The sequence below is a fragment of the Melospiza melodia genome, chromosome 4 (assembly GCF_035770615.1).
Source record: "Melospiza melodia melodia isolate bMelMel2 chromosome 4, bMelMel2.pri, whole genome shotgun sequence".
In the NCBI taxonomy this organism is placed as follows: domain Eukaryota; kingdom Metazoa; phylum Chordata; class Aves; order Passeriformes; family Passerellidae; genus Melospiza; species Melospiza melodia.
Window position 1 is genome coordinate 91,818,892 of NC_086197.1, and position 17,173 is coordinate 91,836,064.

Sequence of the window (17,173 nt, forward strand, 5' to 3'; positions counted from 1 at the left end):
TCCTTATGGAAATTACTGTTAACTGGTTATTTCTTGACTTACAGGATAGGATAAGTAGCAGAAAATGTTAGTCCTCTTTCCCAGGATTACTCAATGTGCTGGATACTCTGGGTAGAACATTTGTGGTTATTCTGACAAGGTCTTCTACCTGCACGTGAAGAACCCATATTTATTCCATGCCACAAGCATCAGTAATCATATTAGAACAGCTTATGTTGAACAAATACTTTTATTTACAAGAGCATATGTGAGTTTTAAAATAAAAAAAAAGAAACATATCCACTTTCAGTCTTCAGTCTGCTTTAGCTTAAGTCTCCAGCTCGACTCGTTTGGCTTTCTAGTCTGAAGATCAAATTTGTGGCAAAATGGCAATAACCCAGTAATTTGGAGCCAGCCTTGCCCGGGAGCTCTGGCCTGGCCTAGTCTCTCCGTACATAGAAGATGTTGTAGCCCAGTTCCAGCAGGGCCCCCAGCAGCAGGGCCCACAGGGGGATGAACACGTAGGCCAGCTTCATGGTGGTGAAGCGCTGCAGCTTGGCACACAGGGCCAGGCAGAAGGCCACTTTCAGCAGCATGGCCACCAGGTACCAGACCTTCTTCTTCATGTTCTGCGAGCCGTTGCGGGGGTCGAAGCCGGACTTGCAGCGCCCGGCCATCTTCACAATCAACATCACCAGAAGGATGGTGTCGAAGATCCACACGGGAATGAAAATGAGGAACCAGTTCCACGGGGCTTTCTCATCCAACTTCAGCACCAGCATGATCAGGAAGAGTAAGGTAAAAAGCCATGTCAGCAGCACTCTTTGCGCCAGGGACATTCTCATTTAAACAGCTTGGAGAGGAAGGCCTTGGCTGTCAGCAACAACCTAAGGAAACACAAGGGCAGGGAGGGCATCAAAGGAAGGCACTGACTGTTGTGGTGCAGAATGATTGCCAAACCATGGTTGGTAAATCAGTTCTTCCTCTACAGGAGGGTCAGTGTTTTCCACTGAGGCTTCTAGGTCATCCATTGGAGCACTGAGGGCTTCCAAATGGTAGACCTCAGGAGGGGGAGATGAGCTTGAAATTAACTTGAGAACCATGCCAAACCAATTTTGATTAGTCCAAAAACAATGCTGACAACTACAATAACTATAACTAAAATAAAAGGCACTAAAAACACAGTTTTCAGAATAGATCCCAACCAGCCCGAGAACTGACACCATCAGGCAAATTCCACAAAGACAGCAATTCCTCGCTCTGGCTTTCCCACTCCTAGCCTCACCCACTGTGGGATCTCGGCACCTCAGGACAGAGGTGCAGAGTGACCGAGACCACCCTTGGGGGGCTCGGGAGTCCTGGAATGTGCCAGAAGTGTCTGGGGCTGGACTTTGATCCTGCACGGGAGACGACACCTGTATGAGGATGGGAGGATCTCACTGGGTGAATGGTGAAGGGATAAGTTAATTAGAGTGTGAAACACAGGGTTTAGGATTTCTGTACAGGGGGGTTTAGAGAAGTAAGATGGAGGAATTGGGGCATGTCCTGTCCTTCTTCTTCTTCACCTCCATCTTCTGTGGTGATGTTGGCACTTTGGGATTGGTTATTACTAGAAGTGCACTGATCAATAAGGGTGACAAGTATTGGAAGGAAAAGGTAAATATTGTATACATAACTTTGAGTATAAAGATAGGTGACCGCCCCGGGGGCTCTCAGTGTGCTCATGGCTGGCTGCTGTGCAGACCTCTGTCGGGCTGAGAGAAAATCTTTTAGATAAACAATTAATAAACACTGAAGACTGAGAAAAAACCTGAAGCCTCTTCTCGTCCTTTGGAGCGTGGGCTGCCCAAGGCCATCTCCGGCCATAAATCAGCCGGGAGAAATCCGGCAACCCACCCCTTGATAACCAGCATGCTCAGCTGAGCAGGGTTTGTTCCAGTCCCCATTCCCTTGCAGTGCCTCAGGTCAGCTGTGTGAGCGCCTTCATCTCAATTCGTTCTGTGAAACAAACTGTACTTCAATCCCAAACAAGCTGTCAGGCTCAGTTTGGGATTTCTGAACGTTCAGAATATCTTCAGATCCATTTTGCACCGGTGCTGAGGCACTCGGAGCTAACACTCGACAACAAAACAAAACAGTTTTGTCTCTGTAACAAAATAACCACAGCAAAACCCCAAACCAGCACAGGAGGCCCTGAGGGTTCCTGCAGCTGGCAGAGCTGCAGCTGAACTGACCTGGGCCAGCCAGCAATCCTCGAGTGACCAAAGGCTGCAGACAAGCTTTGCTCCCTGGCAGGCACCTCACGTGTTTCAGACACTGGCTGACAGCTTTATTGGCTGGGTAGGGTATTTAAATTTCTCTGTAGTCATGACAAAAGAAAAAGAAGATAAATGCGTCTGCTGTTGCAGTCATCAAAGTGAAGTTTTTATCTTCCTAACTGGATAGTTTTTACCACTGCACCTGCCAAAAGCCTTTCACTACAGGTGTAAAAAGCAGAAGTGTGAAGGACTGTGATCTTCCTCTCGATTTCATGCTACAAAAATGAATCATTTTTACCTGTGAAATGGTGCTGAAATATGTATTTTAATTATTTCAAAAATTTGAGTTAAAATTTTTACTAATTCCCTTTAGAACACAAATAATCTTTCACCTGAAATAAGAAAATGAGCTTTGATTTATTCCAGACTAGAAAAAGATCTGAATGGCTGGGAGTGTGATGATGTGCTCTGAAGCACTGAATGCTGAGGGAAGGACAGGAGCTGGGAGGCATTACCACAGCACCCAACATCTCCTGGCTGTGGTGCTCAACTCACCCAGCAAGCAGAAATCCACAAATCTGCTGCCACCCTTTTGTTTTTAAACTGAAATCGTTTTTGGCAGGATTAGGAAGTTGAACAAATTCTGTGCTCAGATAAGATTTGCTGCTGGAAGGAGGGAAATGAAAGTTGGGGGCCAACAATTCTGTACATCACTGAAATCATCCTGCAGTTTAAATCTGCACCTTCTGATACACAGATCTACTGTTTTGTCTGGGTTTGAAGTTTGGATGGATTGGATTTAGTAAGATTTCTTGTAAGAAGATCCAGTTTTGCCTTAAATAATCTAAACTGGAGCTGCAGTCAGTGCATCCCCTCTTTGTTTTGGGGCTGACACTTGTGTCCAGATCAGGCCAGTTCCCTGAGCTGAACTAGGAAAAAAGAGAAAGTTTAAAGTAGGATTTTGTAGTTTTGCTTTTCACAGTCTCAGCTCTGCTCAGATCACCAAGGGCTCTGGTCAAAGGCAGCTCCTGACAGGGTGGAACCAAACCCCTCACCCTTCTCTTCCTTGGGGAAGAGGGGAAACTCAGAAGCAGCACCCAAGAGTTAAAGGGCCAAAAAACTGGAGGAGGTTTAGATGGCATTGTTTTGCTCTTGTTACAGAAACAAACCTAAAGCAGCTGGCAGGGGATGGCAGAACAATTGCTATGTCTGGCCTAAAGCTTTTACAGCATTTTGAAAACACTTGCAATATTCTCAAGTGCAAGTCTGTGGCTAAAGTGAGGAGTCATGGTCTGAGATGAAGTTTCAACATTCTTTTCATGAGGATGTTTTTCAAAACCAGCTCTGGAAATCAATGCTACAAACACTACAAGAAGGACACTCTCTTATTAGCAAACTGGAGAAAGCAGAAACCAAACAGAAACAGACTGGAAACTTGGGTCTGAAAGGAAAAGAGAAACTCAACACTCTCAGAAGTATCAGGTTATCAGATACCCAAAGAAGGTGCTATCACCTGTCTCTGGAGGAAACACAAAGCTCCTGAAGATGTATTACATGGGGCTACTCAGCTTGAAGGTTGTTCACTTGAAAATACTTTCACTTTGCACAACTGGAAAAACAGGCAGAAAATTCAGCATGGGGAGAAGTTACACTGCCTTTCTCTGATATAACAGATGTTACTGCCAGGCTGGGCAGGACTGCACGGCTCCAGTCAGTTTCAGAGGCATTCTGAGATGAAAACTGAAGAAAATCCAAGTGTACTTTTGAGATCTAAGAGTCCAAGTAAAGAAAGCTGCCAGATTTTGAAGGCTGAGAGCTGGAGATAGAGCTGACATAACAATGAAGGGTTTGATGACATGGAGCATTTGATGATCCCATGATGAAACAAAGATGATGGGCAGATCCTTTGCTAGAGCCCAGCCATCCCAGCAAGCTGGGTGACACTGGGAAAAGGATGCAGCTGTGCCACAGGTCCGGACTGGCTCTTCAGTGAGAACACTGATGGGATGTCAGAGTGGAAATAAAAAAGCTCCTGACTCCTATTAAAGGACCGAGATAATTAGAGAGTGAATATTTTCAGTGAGCAGAAACTATCCAAGGAGCATCACTGACCTTGGTGGGATGATCTGCATAACGAGGATATTGTGATAGCTAACACTGTCCTGTTTAGGAGAAAAAAATAAAGAGGAGGGCAACTTACACATGGCACTCAGCTCAGCAGTAATAACACGAACCCACACATTTAGATTTAAACCTTGAGCATCGCCTAAAAAGTCCTGACATTCGTATTATGGTGAAACCATGTTAAACAGAACCCCAGTTCGATTAAATACCACTTTAGAGCCTATTCTGATCCTATGGGTAATTTAACACTTCGCAAGAAACACTGCGGTAGGCCCGGCTTAAAACCCCTATTAAACACAGCTTTGTATTCTCAAACTCGGCCCCTCCCCTCCCTCGGCCTCACGGCCTTGTCCCGCCGGGCCCCGCTTCCCCGGCCGTGCCGGCGCTCCCGGAGGCGGGATCCCCCCTGGCTGCCCGTCACCTACCGCCGATCCCGGCGCATCCCCCGGTCCGCGGGGCCCGCGCTCAGCTGAGGGGGCGCGGGGCCCTCCCCGCCCGCTCCGCCTCAGGGAAGCGCCCGCCTCCCTCACCCGCCCCGCGCCTGCTATTGGCCAGCGGGGGCGCGCGTCCTGCCGTCCCCATTCTCATTGGACCATAGAGACGTCGCTCAAGTTAATCCCGCCCTCCTATCCCGGCCGTCGGTGACGCCCCTCGAGCCGGGGCCGCCCATCCCGGCCGGCGGCGGATCAGCCTGGAGCCCCGCCCCCGCCGCCGATTGGTGCAAAGGGCTGTCTGTCACAGCGGCCTCGCCTCCGCCCCGCCGCCTGTCCGTCAAGTGCAGCCCCGCCTTCCTCGCGCTCTCGTTGGGCTGGGCGGCCGCCAGTCACGCCTTGTCCCCGTCCCCGGAGGCGGAGGGGCCGCCGTTGGCTGCCGGCCCGCGCTGGCTCCGCCCCCGGCCCGGCGGCGCGCGCGGGTGGCGCGCTGTTGCTGCCGCCGCTGGCGCCTGGACGCGCGCGCCGCTCCCCCCCCCCGCCTCGCGCTTCCCCCGCCAGCTGTTGCCTCGCGCGCGCCTTCCCGCCGCCGCCTCGCGCTCCCGCCGCCGTTGCGTGCGGCGCGCGCTGCCCCGCGGCACCGGCGAACGGTGAGATGGCGGCGGGGGGGCTCCGGCACCCGGGGGGGTCGGCGCGCGGGGCGGCTCCGCCACGCCGGGGCAGCAGCGGCGGGGGGAGAGCCGGGGCGCCGAGTTCCCCGCGCGGCTGGGGAAGGGGCCGAGCGCGGCCGGCCGGGGCGAGGCGGCGGTGCCCTCTCGGTGCTCGGGGACGGCGCGGCGGAGGCGCGGGGCAGGCATCACCGGCGGGGCTGCCGCGGCTGCCGCCCCCCGGCTCCCCCGGGGCAGCCCCTGCCGGGGCACGGGCGGGCGGCCGCGGCCTCCGCGGCGCCGCGGTTCCCTCCGGCGGAGCCGGCGCCGCTGGGGCGGGGGGTCCGAGCGCGGCTCCGGGCGGCCCCTGCCCCGCAACGCCGCGGAGCCGCCTCGGGGCCGGCCGGGCAGCGGCCGCGCCGTCCCGGAGCCCTCGGTGTGCGGGTGTCGCGTCCCCCGGTGCGGGCGGGGATGTGCCGGTACGGTCCGGGGCCCTCGCCGTGCTCGGGGCTCTGCCTGCCCGCTCCGGCGCTGCTGTGCGGCTCCTGCTCCCGCTGAGCGCACCGAGAGCTGCCTCGGTGCCCGTGTCAGGTGATAGAACGATGGAGCGTCTCTTCTGCTTCCCTTCAGAGCTCTTGAATTTCAGCATCTTCATGTTCGTCTCTGACCTCTCTCGTGTCTCTTGTGTTTTACATGCCTTTATATTTTCTTTTGCTTTACCTCTTTTTTTTGTTTTTTTTCCTCTTTTCCACCCTAAAACAGGGCCAACCTTACTACAGCTTATCCTTGGTTTTCCGTTTGGGAATGAAAATATTAGAGAACTCATCACTCAAAGTTTATGCTGTCACATTCATTTTCTTGGTGCTTTATTTGCTGTCTTTTCTGTGAGAAACAAAGGAGCTGAGGAAAATGTATCCCACAGCAGTGGAACTGTGCAGGTGTTTGTTACTTTTACTTCTGTTTCTCACACCCTCTGAGGGCGTGTTACCCAGATCTATCAAATTCAGTGAAACTTTGAGTCCACAGTGTTAAGCTCTGTGCCTGGTATTTTGCCTTTTACTGCTTTTACATGTTACTGGTCACTTGAGAAGCAATGCTGCCGAGTCTTGCATTTTGTTCCAAATTTGCCAGTGCCTTATCCATCTGTCATATAATTAAATGGAAAAAGTAATTAATTGGAAAACCTGACTTGTTGAAAGTACTTTAATTAATGTTCCGAAATTCTTTGTGATGAAATGTTCCTACAGAAAATACAGCTTGCCTTACAGTTTGGAGACACGAGTTCTCCATTAGGAATGAGAGTGGGGATGGTGTGTCATCAGTAATTTGTCTGCTTATATCTTCCTGTTGATGATGTTAAACAGATGGTGGTATCTGTTTTATCAGGGAGAAGTGCAGCACTTGAAATAACCTGTTAATCCTAGTAAGTGAATCCTAATATCTTCAGCTGCACTAGGAATGGTCAGTAAGCAGCAGCAGGATGTATTTCTGTATTTCTGTTACATACATTCGTGCTTGGCATCAGACTTTGTTTCCCTGAGGTTAAGAGGCTAAAAGTGGTTTGTGCATAAATCTCTGGGTTATAAATAGCTGTATGCATTTGGCTATTTCTGTAGCTCTGAAGTTTTGGTGATCTTCTTTGGTTTGCCTCTTTGCTTGTGACTCCCTGGAAAGGATAATCCTTTTCTCAGAAGTCTTATTTCTGTTCCAGTAGGGTGTTTACGAATGTATGTATGCACATCACCTTGATGGACTCCATTGTACAGTATTTGCGAGCAACTTTCATTTCTGAAGGTGAAGGTTGAGAGCAGTGCTTGGAACTTGTGTATTTAAGATCCCAGTCCATGTTTAAAGTGGAATATTTGTGCAGTTACACATTGTGTTGCTATGTTTTACTGCCAGTGTATGTTTTTATTCTGGATATAAATATTACCAAGGATAAAACATGAGCCTGAGTCACCAGAAAAAGAATTCGGAAACCTAGTTGGTTTAATTCAATGTTTGCACAATAATTTTTTCCCCTCGCGTTGTGTGGAACATGACATACAAATAAGCTGTCAGTAGTTGTTGGGAACTCCATGGAGAATTTAGAGTATTCTGGGTTTATCCCAGAGCAGAGTTAGCTCAGCTTGTCTCAAAAAGTTGATCCTGCCTGTATCCATAGGTGCCAGGCACTGGTGTGAATTCTGGGAGAAATCAGAGTCCTGTAGGTTTTGAAAGGGGAAGCAGGATTGGTGTGTTTTAGAGGGGGACAGGTGTGTTAAAGGATTCCAGCCAGCCTGGTTTGAGGCAGCTGACCAGGCAGTGAGGGGTGGAATGCTGCTGGAGTTGAACAATGCTGTTCCTGTCACAGCTGGCAGGGGTCACTGGAAAGCAGTGGACTTAATTTCTTTCCTAATTCTCCAAAGTTACATGTACTGTCTTCCTTGGCTTTTTCTATATATCTGTCTTTACTTATTTCTAGTAGAAGTCCTGTTGAAATTTTTTGTTTTTTTTTTTTTTTTCTCAGGACCCTTGTGAGTGAGAATGATACCAGTCAGAGATTGGGGTTTGGGTTTCCTTTTGTCCATGAGGAAGTTCTTTTCATAATAAACAGTGTTGTTTATGGATTCATCATCAGACAGTTTATGTGGATTTTTAGCAAGACTTATTAAGGGCACAAAGCTTGTACAATTGCTTCCTTTGTCTCTCTTCTCCCATTTGAGTCACTTCTTACTCAGATGATGAAACCAAAGTTAATGGCACCTGAAAGACACTACCTACATTGTGACAAATTTTTATAAAACTTTAGATGGGTAGTGTCCCAAATTAATATTCCTACCCAAAAAAAGCAGTCATAGAGTCCCTCCCTTCTCCAAGAAGTGAGCAATTGTTGGGCAGTGTGTGTGCTAAGCTCTGAGCCATCAGCACGAGCCTACTTTGAGTGGCCAGCCAAGCACTTGGGCTGGTTGTTATGATGGGTGGGGGGCAGGAAAAATATTTTGGGTGGGGACAATGGTAAGAGCAGGCAGAGTTAATTGCTTCTGCCCACAGAGCAAGGTAGGCCTGTTTTTTCTCTGGTGTTTTTTTGTTTTATGAAGGAAACAAAACAAAACTCTTAGGGGGTACCTGTCAGAGGTAGTGCTGCATGTTCCTGTTTGAGGACAACTGATCACCACTTACCAAAAGATATGTGGTGGTGTGAAAAGTAACAGACTTTGAAAGCTTTTAATATCATGTTTTCTCCCTTGAATTTACTGTTCTGTTATTTATGAAGGTCCTTCTTGATGGATGCAGAGGAGGAAATGGTTAAGTCTTTGAAGAAATTATATTAGAATTTTTAAGACGAACCCACAGAGCTTAATAAATTGCCACAGTGGAAGAAAGGGTTAATACTGATTAGAGTGATAATGTATTGCTGTGTAATGCTTGGGTATGCTCTGCTTGTAATCATAGAATAATTTAGCAAAGGGTCATTGGAGGTCATCAGTCTGCTCCAGCCCCATCTCAGAGCAGCTTCAAAGTTAGAGCAAACACATATAGAGAGATCCATTGTGTTGTCAGGAAATTGAGAAATACAGCTTGTGCTTGTGGTGGGCTTTTTTGTTTGGTTTTTTTTCGTGGAAGGAGAGGATATCAGGGAGTTCCTAGAACTATTCTTTTTTTTTTTTTTTTAATTTATGCATGTGAATGGGATTTTTTCCAAGTTTGTTTCCGCTGGGAATACATGTAATGTTCGGTATTTAATTCTTTGCTCATTTGAGGTGATCTTGGTAGATGTTCTCCAAAGAGCCTAGATGGCTTTCTGGAATGAGTCCAAGCACTGGACTCCTATTTGCAAATAATTTGTGGTCCTGTTCTTGAAAACTAAAACACAACTGCGGGGTGGGAGAAGAAATGAAAGCAGTGTCCCATCAGACGTGAAATGGTGCGGGCCTCACATTTTGGACGCTGGCCAGCGCCAGATGCTTTTGGGGTTTAGGTGGCTGGCAGATGCTGCCTTGGCACTGAGCACCCCTGGTGCTGATGTGTGCAAGGGACAGTTTGTTCTGTGTGTGGCTCTCCTTGGTGTTGGCTTCTGGCCGTCTGCAGTCGGGTTCAGGGCAGTGTTTGCGTGGCCCAGCACAGCCCAGTGATCTCTTTGGATGCTTTCTTGCATCCTGGGTTATGAAGCTGGAGACTCCCCCAGCTCTGTGTTTATTTTTTTTCCCCCTTATTATTATTGTTATTGTGTGTTTAAATAGCTGCTTTCTTTTTGAATGGGAGTAAAATCTTGGCTTCAGTGACTTCCTGTGGCAGTGAGTCTAACAGTCTACTTATGTGTTGTAATATAATATTTCCCTGTTAAAAATTTGGCTTTGCTATCCTCTCAGCTTAGTTAATAAATGAAGTTGCCTGTATTACTGGGAAGCTGTTGTTTTCTTGACTTTATTTTCTGTTTTTCTCTTGAAGTCTCATTTAATTTATTATAATGCCTTATTTTTCTGTTCATGGTTGCCTGTTTCAATAGGAGAGTCTTTCAAGTTGTTGGTAATTCATAGCCCTTCTCAGTACCCCTCCCCCGTATATTTTAATAATCATCTCCCAATAACGTAGGTGTATTTCAAATCAGATTGCACAGCTGATGAACAGAGCTGGTGTCCCTGAGCTGCTGAAGCTCCTTTCTGGATTTGAGATATCATTTCTTAAGGCTTTTAGTGGTCTTCTTAGTTCTCTCCCCCTGCCTTCCCTTACAGATAACACTGACATGGTTGATACTGAAATCCATTTATTTTGCCTTTTCATTGTTAAAATTTATGCATTTTCTTAAGCTTTGCTAGTTTGAGATTGCCATCTAGAAATGTTACTGCTTCAGGTTTTCTTTTCTTCTTTGCAGTATAAAAGATAAATATAGTGAGCACTGCTGAACCTTTTAACAGAAGCTTAACATTTGGAGTAATAGGACAGGGCTCAGTTCACTCTATTTCAGAACTTAATTTAGGCAGTACTTCATAAAAATCATAGTCTACTGGTCCAGATAGGAGGAGGAGGAGAGGGGAAATAGCCCTAATTAGTCGAGATCACTGTGTTAATGGTGCTTGAGGAGGCTTGTGGGGAGAGATGCAGTGCTCAAGCTGGCTGTGGTCAGAGCTGCCTCGGTGCCATTTGTGCTCACTGTTTGTGCCATTTGTTGTGGAAATTCGCTCTGCAGAGGTGAATCCTGTGAGAGCTCAGCAGGGGCAGCCAGAGCCTGGCAGCTGTGCCCTGTGTGATGGGCTCTGGGGCTGGCAGCTGGTCGCTAGGGACGGTGTCCTGTGGTGGTGCTGGTTTAGAGTGGGTAAAACCCTTGTAGAGCCTTAGGGCATCCTGACCTCTGCCGTCGGTCGTGTGGACGTGTCTTTAGGGAGAGATTGTGTCTGCTTGGAGTTCCTTCTGTGGAGCTCTGGGAGCCAGCAGGAATGTGGGGCATCTCTACCCTTATCTGTCAGGGCCTGATAAGCAACGACACGGTGTCTGTGTTCATCTCTCTAGTAAAAGATGGTTGGAAAACTTGCCTGGAATTTGCCATTTGTGGATGCTCTCATCCTTGACCAAGGTAGTCACCAGGCACATGTGGGCTGGATGAGGCCCTGAATGTCTGCCTCTGTCACTGCTGTGTGCTGAGGTGTGTGAAAGCCAGTGGAACATAGAGACACCAGGCTAGGAAAATTTAGTCTGTTTGGTTTCAGGATTAGGATGGTTCTGCATGAAGGAGAATGGGGATTTGTGTGCAGTTTACCTTGGACTGGCACTGAATGGAAGAGCTGCAGGTCAGTGGTCTGTGTTCCAAGGAGTTTCTGGGCACCAGTGTCAATAGGTGATCAATAGCCTGCTCTGTGCAGACTGGATGCTGCTGTTAATCTTCATTTTCCAATTAGCTGATTGCGGTGAAGAATGTTGAGTCCATATTTTCTTCAGTGTTTTGGCTGGTTTTAATCTGTGGCAATGTTTGCTTTTCATAGATAACAGACTCTTTGGAAGCCTTTGACATCTTTCCAAAGGTTCTTTGAAAGTCCACATATGTTCTATCACTTGCTCTTGTCGATCAGTTAGCTTGACATGTCCAGAAATACTGATAGACCGAGACACGATCTTCCTGTGTAGAAACTGCTGATTAGACCCTATCAGATAGACTTTCGGGTATAATGGTGTTCCATTTTTAATGATTGTTTTGAGGACCTTGCCAGATACACATGTAAGGCTTGTTACTCTGCAATTCCTTGCTTGGATCACTCCAGAGACCTTTTTTTAAAAAAAATAATTTAAAAATTCCTGCTCAGCATTTTCAACTCTGTTCGTACAGAGCAGTGGCTGTTACCAGAGGCAGCAGCTTTTTCCGACAGCTCAGCCACTTCATGCCTCAGCTGCTTCAAAAACTTGCTGGATAACTATTTGTGGAACATGATGCAAACTTGGTGATTTAGGAGTGGTTTTCAGCTTCCTGACTGTAGTCATCAAGAAGCCACAACTCTGCTGTGCAGTGCCTGGTGACAGATAAACATGTCTTCCTAAACACACGTCAGTATTTCCAGTGAGCAAGATTTATTATTGCCTTAGGAATCTCAAGAAAGAAGAAAGGCATTTTATTTCAGGGTGGTGATGATATTTGTTTGGAGGGTTTTTTTCAATATTTGTGTATATATATATATATATATATATATATATACACACAAAACTTGGTGTTTATAGAAATTCTGTTCTTTAATAAAGTTGTTACAGCTGTAAGAGCAGCAATGTTCCAGGGATTTCTCAGTATGAGGTTGCCAATGTTTAATGGGATATGTATGTGTGTGTGTAGTATTCAGTACAAAAAACAGGAATAGAAAGAACTTCAGATCAAGCATGTGCTGGTTTTTATTTTTTTTTAATGGTACAGCATTTTCAGAAATGGCTTGTAGATCCAGTGTGCTGATAGCAATTACTGTATTTGGTGAGAATTTTGAAACTGGAACCTCTTATAGTAGATAAGAAGTAAAATTAACTTGAGTGTAGTTCACTTTAAGGGCTTGGACTCTGCTACTCTATTGATCAGTAGAATATATTTAAATATTGGAAGCTTTTTGCTAATTGATAAATACTGCAGCAGGCTCAAAAGTAAATTATGGGAGGTGTAGAATCTTGGACTTCTCAGTTCAGAGTCCTTCCCTCCTATATTTATGAGTAAGGTATCTATGAGACTGTGTCAAGTTTCTTCAAATGAAGTCATGAGCCAGTTATGTAACAAAATTAGGAAAGTTGCACTGATCTTAAGGCAGAGATTCCAGAAATGTCTGCAGCAGTTGCAACAACTGCACGCAATGTTCTTTTTGCCATAACCTGAAATAAATCTCAGAAATCCTGATAGTCTACATTTTGTTGCTATTTCAGACAGTTGTGTAATTCAGTGACAAAACAAGTATTCCTTGGGTGACACTTATTTTGTGTGGCACTTCTTGCTTCGGGCACCGGTGGGTTTGCTGTGGAGGTGAGGATGGCTGGGCTGAGTCTGCTGCCCGTCATTTTTGGAAGGCTGGTTCTCCCTGCGTGCTCTGTGCTGTGTCTGTGGTACCTTCCTGCTTGGCTGGGGAGTGATAAAGGGCATGAGCTTATAAGGAAATAGGCAGCAGCAGAAACAGGGTCAGGCACAGTGGTTTGTGGGCAGAGTAAGAAGGTATCAGCCTTTCAGCATCTGACATCTCACTGGAGGCACAGGCGGGCCTGGCCTTGCTGCCAGATGTGTGTGTGTGTGTGTGATCATATATGGCATTTTTGGTACATCTGTGTGCAAGAGCAGGGTTTGATGCACAGCAGCCAGCACAGGGTCTGATTCATGTCTTATTGTGGCTGCTGTTGGCCTGATGAGAGAGGCCTTCTCAAACAAACTAAAACCTCCTGAAACAGGTATTTAGAGATGTTAATTTTTTTAACTGATTGGTTGGGGGTGATTGCATTTTGGATTTTCAGGTTTTTTTTGTGGAGTTTTGGGGTTTTTTTGAGATGGAGTGAAGGGCAGAGTTTGAAAATCAACTCTCATGAGCAGCATCCTAGGAATGCTGGTAGCCAGTTTTAGCAGAGTTTTAGTCTTCCTTGGGGAAGGCAAGTATGTTAATCCCTTTTTATTTACAAACTGGTATGACCTTGGGTTGCAAGACAACTTGGGGGGCTCAGCCATCATGGCAGGAAGAGAACTTTTCATGCTGGTTGCTGGATGTTGTCCTTAAGTTAGCAGCATCTGGGGTTTTCTTGACTTTTTTCCCTTTGGTTTTGACTGCTGCAGGTTTTCATAAGGGTAGCTGGAAGGAACATGATCAAACCTCCACTGAAAGGTGTGAACCTAGGAGTGACAAGTTTCTCGTTTGCTGGTATACAATTTGCAATTCTGAAATGCTGTTTTGAGAACACTGATGCATAGATAAAGTACTTAAAAAGAACAGTGAGTGCATTGCTTAGTATTTGACGTTTCCTTTCAAAAAGGAGATGTAGGTTTAATGGTTTGTGTGTAATGCACATGAAAAATAATGGATCTTTTGGAGCATTGCTTTAAGGCTTTCATCCTGTTGTTTGTGGCAGTGGCAGAGCTCCCCTGGGTTTAAGTGGAGGAAGGATAACTCCTGGTAAGTTTAGTGCTGTATCTGCAATACAGGGATGCTCCCTTGGTTTGTTATGTCATGGCAGAAGCAGCTTTCCAGCCAACAGCAGATGCCCAATGTGACTGAGCTGTTTATTTGGCTCATTTAAACTTAAAGTATCAAATAATGTCAGCAATTTCATGATAACTTGTATTTTGATACTGAACCTAGAAAGTGAAGATTTTTTCCTTTGTTAAAGTTACTTTCTAGCTGTGCATGCACAAGTGTAATGCTTTAAGAGAGTTTGTGTGATGCAAGTGTTGCAATTAAATTAGTAGTTTAGGCCATAGTCTTTGCTGTTCTGATTCATTGTCTTTTCTTACCCTACATGCTGGGAATCTTAGTGAAAAGACACCTGTGATTGTGAAACTGCAATCTGGAGGATCTGACATAATGGTAAAACAGTTCTAGCTTGGAAAGCAGTTGAAGAAAGCAGGTTGTAGTATTCTCATGGCTTTATATGACAGCCTTTTAAAAACTGCCTTTAATTTCCTGAAGGTACTAAAAATCAATGACTTTTTAAAAACGTTTGAGACAAAAGCGACCTAAATTTTGCAGTTTTTAATTCTGATGATGTATAGTGAACATGCAACTCCATTGCATCATCAGCCTAAGATCATAACAAGCTGAGAAGGACACTCAGGTCTTGACTCAGCTGCTGCATGGTACCCTGACCATTCAGGTTGGGATTGCTATAAAGGGAACAGGTTCCTTGAAATCCTGAGTGATTCACAGTGTTTACAGGCAAGGACAGCAACTCTTTGCCTATGTGTCCTTGCTTGTGCTGTATTTTTAATTATGTCCTTTTGCTAGCTGACACTGCTTAGAATTGTAGATTCTTAAAAAAGGCTGGTTTTTTCTTTGTCACTATGGAAGAGCACAATTTTATTCTTAACTTCTGTCAGTTCAGATTGCTTTAGACTGTCATTTAGGATTATATACATTTATGTCTGACTAGGGTCGCCAAAGCCCTATGGATATGAGTAAAATTTCTAAATATACTTTGAATTTATTTAAATCCTGTCTTACTCAGTAAGCACTGCAGTACTGTGGGGCTTGAGCTCTTAGCTACCTGAAGGCATCTAAATATAAATTTCTGTGGCTTTTGAGAAACTGCTACTTTGATTGCAAGGTGTATTGTGTAATATAATTATGCCCTGAACTGGGAAATAGCTAAGCAACCCCACCTTTGAATAAGGATAGTCCTCTCTATTAGGCTTTAAGAAAGTAATGAAACTTTGATTTAAAAATATTACTAGTTATTTATAGCATTAACTGTTTGATGGAAATGTAACAAAAGCTCTGTTGACTGTTACAGAGAGGTTGTGATAAAGCTTTTATACATGGATGCTCTGTCTAATCTTTGAAGTTTGGAGTGGTTTTTTGTGTTGCTCTGAAGTCTTCAGCTAGTTAAGATTAAGTTAATCTTGCTGTAGTTGCTCTGCAGAGGACATTGTGCAGCTGAGTGCTGAATACCTGTCCTAGATGCAGGTATTTGACAGGGAACATGGAGCAGAAGGCTGGGTCCAGAGGGGATGAGGGGAGAACCAGGCAGGAGAACAGGCCCTGCTCTGCTTGTGTTGGTCTGTCAGCTCTTTTCACTTTTTCCCAGCTGATCCTGGTGTGCTTTAGAAGCCAGGCTGACCTCAGGATCAATATCAGCTGGAAACATGAATGCCAGGGTAAGTGGTAATGAATATGCAGAGTTGCTGCATATTCATTTTAGCAATGAATTCATTCATATTAGCAATGAAATTGCTAAAATACTTAGTCTCCAGTTTAAGGAAATACTTAGTCTTCACTTAAAGGTGTTCAGTGCTGAAGTGCCTTGAGTTGTTTCCATCCATCTCTCACCCAGATAAGCTGGCTTCAGACTGAGTCTATTAAACTCATAATGTCTCATTAAACCCCCCAAAACCTAAAGACAAACTAAAAACCAAAACACAGACAAATCCAGCTCCTGCAAGCAGAAGCACAGAAATAATTAAATAAACTTTTTCACCTTTCATTATTGTGCTGTCTCAGAAATCGCTGCGTAGCTCTTGAAGAAAGCATGTGATATTTTCTAGTAGAGGTATTTTTAGTTAGCACACCAAATTCTGTTTTGAGACATCAATCCCATGATTTTGTCATATTTACTTTTGTAAGCATAATCTTTGCATTTGTTTATGCAAATGTGTATGCTAATAAGCTTTAAATGCCACCAAAATAGATTTATGGAGGATTTAATGCAGCGTTTCTTAAAAATATGAGAACCATGGATAATCTAAATAACAGGTTTGTTGATAGAAATCAAATAAAGCTAGTTCTTTATATTTGGTTTATAGTTTTGTGAGGTAGTTTTTCTTGAGGCAAAGGATTTTAGAGTGAATTAAAAAGCTACTGCAAACAAAGGTTACTGCCTTTAAAATTGCTGATCCACTTTTAGCCATATTCAACACAGTTCAAGGTCTTGGATTAATGAGTTAATGTTTGGTTTCCTGAAAAATAATTGGCCTTGGGGAAGGACATCAAGTTAATGTAGCTGTTGAGGGAAAGGTTTCTGTCCAGGTTCAGCAGTTCTTTACTGCTGGTAATGAGTTGTTCCAACCTTTGTCTCATCCTGTGATCAGGCTGGTAGGAAGCTGGGTACATTGGATTTGAGAGGAGTGTTATTTAAGAGAAATGAGAAGGAGTTAAAGGTCCTTCAAGATGAGATCACGAAGGCAGAGAAGGTGTAAATGTGATCAGTGTCTGTGTGCCCCCTTCCTGCCCTGCACCCCAAGTGTGATCAATGTCTGTGAGCCCCTTCCTGAGGTGGCACCTGTCACTGCTGTCACTGTGCCCGTGTGATGTGGGTGCTGTGTGTGGGGGAGGGTTTTATGTCACTTTTGAGTCCAACGGAGCAAAGGATTATTAAAGTCAAGTTTAATTGAAGAGGTTTTCCAATAAGAAAGCAAGTCCTGTTGTAAGCTTTGTATGGGTGAGAATAGAAAGGTGACCAGTCTATGTGAAATATCAGTTTATAGCAGTCTCTCTTGGACTCCTTTCTTTATGTGATAGTATTTTTATATTTATTGTGCCAATGGATTCTTAATAATTGATAGTTGCTCTTAGAAAAACAGACTTATCAGAAACAAATAGATCAG

The 17,173-nt window shown here is 45.0% G+C and overlaps 2 protein-coding genes across 8 annotated transcripts in view; one reads left to right on the forward strand and one right to left on the reverse strand.

The window, feature by feature from the left end:
- Positions 1-210: 210 nt before the first annotated feature.
- On the reverse strand, positions 211-4,864 carry TMEM60 (transmembrane protein 60). Of its 3 annotated transcripts, XM_063155579.1 has the most exons (3): positions 4,787-4,856; positions 4,350-4,399; positions 211-866 (listed from the first exon to the last, which is right to left on the reverse strand). In XM_063155579.1, the coding sequence occupies exon 3, from the start codon at positions 822-824 to the stop codon at positions 420-422; it is 405 nt and encodes a 134-aa protein (XP_063011649.1). In that variant the 5' UTR covers positions 825-866; positions 4,350-4,399; positions 4,787-4,856; the 3' UTR covers positions 211-419. The 3 variants fall into 3 exon arrangements, with proteins under 3 accessions (XP_063011649.1, XP_063011651.1, XP_063011652.1); XM_063155581.1 differs by lacking the exon at positions 4,350-4,399 and having other exon boundaries at positions 4,787-4,864; XM_063155582.1 differs by lacking the exons at positions 4,350-4,399; positions 4,787-4,856 and adding an exon at positions 2,214-2,499.
- Positions 4,865-5,371: 507 nt separating this feature from the next.
- Positions 5,372-17,173, forward strand: part of PHTF2 (putative homeodomain transcription factor 2) — a 62,777-nt gene continuing 50,975 nt past the window's right edge. For 4 of the 5 annotated variants that reach the window (XM_063155583.1, XM_063155586.1, XM_063155585.1 and 1 more), the window contains exon 1: positions 5,372-5,442. The gene's annotated coding sequence lies outside the window, so the exon portion shown is untranslated. Of the gene's footprint in view, positions 5,443-6,358; positions 6,378-17,173 lie in introns of those variants that run through there. The other variant, XM_063155584.1, reaches the window with a different exon arrangement.